Source organism: Sphaeroforma arctica, assembly GCF_001186125.1.
Source record: "Sphaeroforma arctica JP610 unplaced genomic scaffold supercont1.203, whole genome shotgun sequence".
Taxonomy (NCBI): domain Eukaryota; class Ichthyosporea; order Ichthyophonida; genus Sphaeroforma; species Sphaeroforma arctica.
The window spans coordinates 78,260-82,772 of record NW_014040355.1 but is presented as its reverse complement, the minus strand read 5'-3'; the positions used below and the strand labels follow the sequence as shown (position 1 = coordinate 82,772).

General features: G+C 40.9%; 1 protein-coding gene and 3 non-coding genes across 4 annotated transcripts; 1 reads left to right on the top strand and 3 right to left on the bottom strand.

Annotated features, from left to right (window-relative positions):
- Positions 1 to 1,727: 1,727 nt before the first annotated feature.
- On the bottom strand, positions 1,728 to 1,814 carry SARC_30074. The gene has a single exon. It is a non-coding gene; the product is annotated as a tRNA-Gln (tRNA).
- Positions 1,815 to 1,995: 181 nt separating this feature from the next.
- Positions 1,996 to 2,082, bottom strand: SARC_30073. The gene has a single exon. It is a non-coding gene; the product is annotated as a tRNA-Gln (tRNA).
- Positions 2,083 to 2,237: 155 nt separating this feature from the next.
- Positions 2,238 to 2,322, bottom strand: SARC_30072. The gene has a single exon. It is a non-coding gene; the product is annotated as a tRNA-Gln (tRNA).
- Positions 2,323 to 2,677: 355 nt separating this feature from the next.
- On the top strand, positions 2,678 to 4,056 carry SARC_03833 (hypothetical protein; the record flags this gene model as incomplete). Its single annotated transcript, XM_014302366.1, has 3 exons — positions 2,678 to 2,908; positions 3,051 to 3,134; positions 4,015 to 4,056. 3 exons carry the CDS (start codon positions 2,678 to 2,680, stop codon positions 4,054 to 4,056), a joined length of 357 nt encoding a protein of 118 aa, XP_014157841.1.
- Between the last annotated feature and the right edge of the window lie 457 nt (positions 4,057 to 4,513).

Sequence of the window (4,513 nt, the reverse complement as noted above, 5' to 3'; positions counted from 1 at the left end):
GAATTTATATATTTATATATGTATATATATGTGTGTGCTTGTGTGCGTGTGTGTGGTGTGTATTTTTATATATGTATATGTTATTTATATATGTATATTTATATATATATATATATAAATATATATATGTGTGTGTGTATATGTATATATATATATGTGTGTGTGTGTGTATGTATGTATGTATGTATGTATATATATGTGTGTGTGTGAGTGTGTGTGTGTGTGCACATATATATATATATATATCGTTTACGTGTTCATCTGACCTGTCTGTACAGTCATGGATTTACATACTCCCACCTCTTTCGTAGCAAGAAGCCTTCTGAATGCTACTCCTGGATCGCCCGATTCTGACACTCGATTGGTTGTATTTACTTTATGTTGGACTTATTACGCTAATACCAGGTACTGGCTTACTGATTTTGGCGTGGTCATGTGTATGTACTTTGCTTCTCGCTCATTGGCACACGAGATGGAGATGAATCGGCTGAGCCTTAAAAACAAGGGCAGTTTCTTTCGGCTGATGAATGACAAACTGCGCTTTTCGAGCCACCGCATAAAACCGCGAATGCCCACAAAAGGTGTGTTGCACATGGCATGCTGTGTGTGTGTACGCTATGGTTTGCTTGGGGGGTGAGGAGTTTGTATATGTTTGCAACCTCCAGTTATAATTAGTTCGAAACTGATATGCTGCCGCTCATATATGGGGGCCTGACGGGATTGGTGGTCAAGCGCCCGCATGAGTATGTTGCTGTTTTAAAGCGTTTGCGTGTATCTTCCACGTGATCTTATAGGATATGTGCCATTTCACACCCCTCTGTATCAAGTTACACACGCCGTATTCAGCACACTAAAAGTGCTCTGGCTGACGGACAAGAATTTCGCATTTGTTCTGCTTGTGCGAGTATACTACACGAGTAACGAATGCTCAATGGAAATGTGTCGGTCGTTGGAACATGCCGCATGTTTTTGTTGTATTTCCTTGGATATGACAGTGAGAGGTTCTGTTCCGATAGTCCTTTGTATAAGTAGTATTATATCCCTCTGATCTCAGCAACATACCAAAACCACTGTCAGAGTGAGTTGTAGGAGTGAGTTACAAACATGTCGAGGAGTGCTTCATGGTGACAAGTTGTTGTTCTGTACGCATCTGTTCGTGCTGTGTGTAATGTCTAGCCACAGATGCCCCCGGATGATTCGATTGCACATCCAGGATGAGACCAAATTACACTTTTCATCTGACAACCTACGATGACATGTGGCACTATACGACGAAGCATAACATTATATGGCACGATACCATACGAAACCAAACGGCACCGATTGGCATTTTTAGTTGATTCAATCACTTTACTTAGCCGTTTTTCACACCCCTTACGTCTCAGTGGACAGTAAAAACTATCGTTCACAGCTGGGGTTTCTACCAGCACGATGGGGACCATATGTTTGACCAATAGTATAGCCTTTATTTATAGACCACATGTTTGACCAATAGTATAACCTTTATTTGTAGACCACATGGTCAGACCAAGTGTCACACCGGGTGTCACATCAAGTGACACCTGATCCACAGGCCTAGTGCCCTAGAGTCCCACATTCATTGGAAACAGAATTGCCCTCAATATTAGCTAGTGTATTTTGATACCACGGCTGCGCCCTTTCAATACTTCCAAAACTTTGTAAAATAATCGTTTCATAGAAAATATATATATTTGAAAAGAAAAATTTTGCCGCACGCGGAATCGAACCGCAATCTCCCGCTGTCACACACTGAATTTCAGAGGCGAACGTGCTAACCATTACACCATGCAGATATTGAAATGGAGATCCAACAGTATAAATATATCAAAAATACAATATGGTCAAATTCATCTCGACAACCCTTTCTCGTTATCCTCTAATATCTTAGCAAAAGAATCACAATGAAAAATACGCCACAAGTATATGATGCATTTCGCGATTCAATATTGTATATAAAATTGGCCCTGGCAAAATTTGCCGCACGCGGAATCGAACCGCAATCTCCCGCTGTCACACACTGATTATCAGAGGCGAACGTGCTAACCATTACACCATGCAGATATTGAAACGAAAATTCCTCACTATATATACTCCGAACAGCATAATATGCTCAAATAAGTGTTTTCCACTCATGTTCCTTTTCCCTTAATGTCATAATATTAAATCACAATACAAAGTGCTTTCCACGAATGATCATTCTGTCTGACAGAAAAATTTTGCCGCACGCGGAATCGAACCGCAATCTCCCGCTGTCACACTCTGAATCAGAGGCGAACGTGCTAACCATTACACCATGCAGCTATATATTGCATTTTCGAAAACGTATATACATATCCCTGATAATAAATTTGTTTTGCTTTTATGTTTTTGGTTTGCCCATCGTAGATTGCGACGAATATATCTTTCTGTATCGCTTCTCTTGCTGTATCGCTTCTGAACTTATTTTCGGCACAAACATTCATTTTATGGCATTGGGGTCCCACAAATTCTTCTTTCTGAATGTGATTCGGTTGAGGTGCCCACATTAGATACAACAGGACTGACTCGTAGGAATAAGCGTTTTAGTCACACCAACCCAATTCCACGGTATCAAGATATAAATACCCGCATGTACTCACACGCTCGTATTTACACGCCGACAGCTACAAAGGAGGTCATGAAAGATATTGGGTTGCTGCTGGACAAGCTTCGACTGGGCGTTGCGCCGGATCTGAATCGGGTTATCTCGAGCAACGTGCTCGTGAAAGCTGAGGAGGATATTTTGGAATTGTTCCAAAATCTGTCAAATGCCGAATTGAGTCTGATTGTGACGACTATCAATGTGGGGATGTTGGTGTCAAATGTGCGAGATCGGCCCAATGGCTGGGGAAAATTCACCCACCACAAGGTACCAAACCATTGCTATCTGCTTTATATCAATACATGCCGGCACTCTTTCCTGCTTGTACCTCTGCGCAAACCAACCTTAGTTCGAGTCATTTGTTTCATTAAACCTGTTTTGTCAATATATCCAAACTTGTGTTCTGCAGCGCCGGCTCTTGCAATTCCTTTGTATCGATCGTTTGGCGGCGATGGACGCAGCAGCTCGCGCTGCTATTTTAAATGGAATGCAGGTAAATAGCTAGAGTTACTGCATGTATGATATATATATAAGTATGTCTATGTGTGTGTGTGTGTATACATACATTTTATTAATATATATATATATGTGTGTGTGTGTGTGTATGTAAGTATGTATGTATGTATGTATGTATGTATGTATGTATGTATGTACGTCTTTGCGAATTGATTGATTTGGATGTAGTGATTGTAAATACTCTTTATTAATGGCGTTTAAAGTTTATTTTTAGAATGTTAAAGTTAATTTTGTTTTTCATGCTCATGTATGTGCAAAACTGAAATATGTATAATAGGTAGCCAAAGAATTTAAAAAATATACATCCTCAGTTACTTTTGTACCATAAATTGTGTTGGTTGATCTTGGTTACACATAAAATACGAAGTACGTTAATAAAGGCTTCCTTGTATTCAACGCCGGTTAAAATACGTATCACCTAGGTGTCGACTCTATCCACACGTATCTAAAAATAGACCGACTCCATGACAGCGACCTAAAAATAGAATCGAGCGTGGTATTATGCTCGGATACCGTGGACCGATCCCTAGCGAGCGTGTCTATATTCCGTGTACCCACACGTGACCTCACCTCTCAGCGCTCTAAACTCTAAAACGAAGTTTTTTTTTGCGATTCAAAATGTGACGGGCCAGTCAATCTCCGACTTGTACGAGCCAATATGATTGCGTGTCAGGGTTTTTAGAGTTTTGGGCTTTGGGATCTCAGAGTTTACAGGTTAAAGTGCGCGTGGGAACTCCTTTGAAGCCACTAAACACTCTCCTCGCCTCATCCCATAAAGAGATATACATGTCATTAGCCTTCTTCCTCTCACTTGATTCCCTCACAACTGGGCAATCCCTATCTCTTCTGCGTAACAGGTGGCAGGCTTGTTCAAGGTGAGCGGCGCAGTGACTCTGTGAGACGAGTTGAGCTTATGACACGCATCGTCTGCTGTCCCTGTCCGACTTTTGTTGTTTTTTGTTTTTGTTTTTTGGAATGGCACTCCTTTGGTTCTAGCTCCGCCTCTTAAAAGTCTTTTATTGAGTGATACTCATGGCGATGTGCCTGGTGCTGTTAGTTTCGCACTGACTTTAACGTGTTGTATTGCAGTTATGTCTTTCATGGAGTGTTGCATATGGCGATGTTCTTGGTGTTGTTAGTTTCGTACTGACTTTAACGTGTTGTATTGCAGCTATGTCTTTCATGGAGTGTTGCATATGGCGATGTGCCTGGTGCTGTTAGTTTCGTACTGACTTTAACGTGTTGTATTGCAGTTATGTCTTTCGTGGAGTGCTGTTAGTTTCGTACTGACTTTAACGTGTTGTATTGCAGTTATGTCTTTCATGGAGTGCTGTAGTTTCGTACGTGGACTTTAAC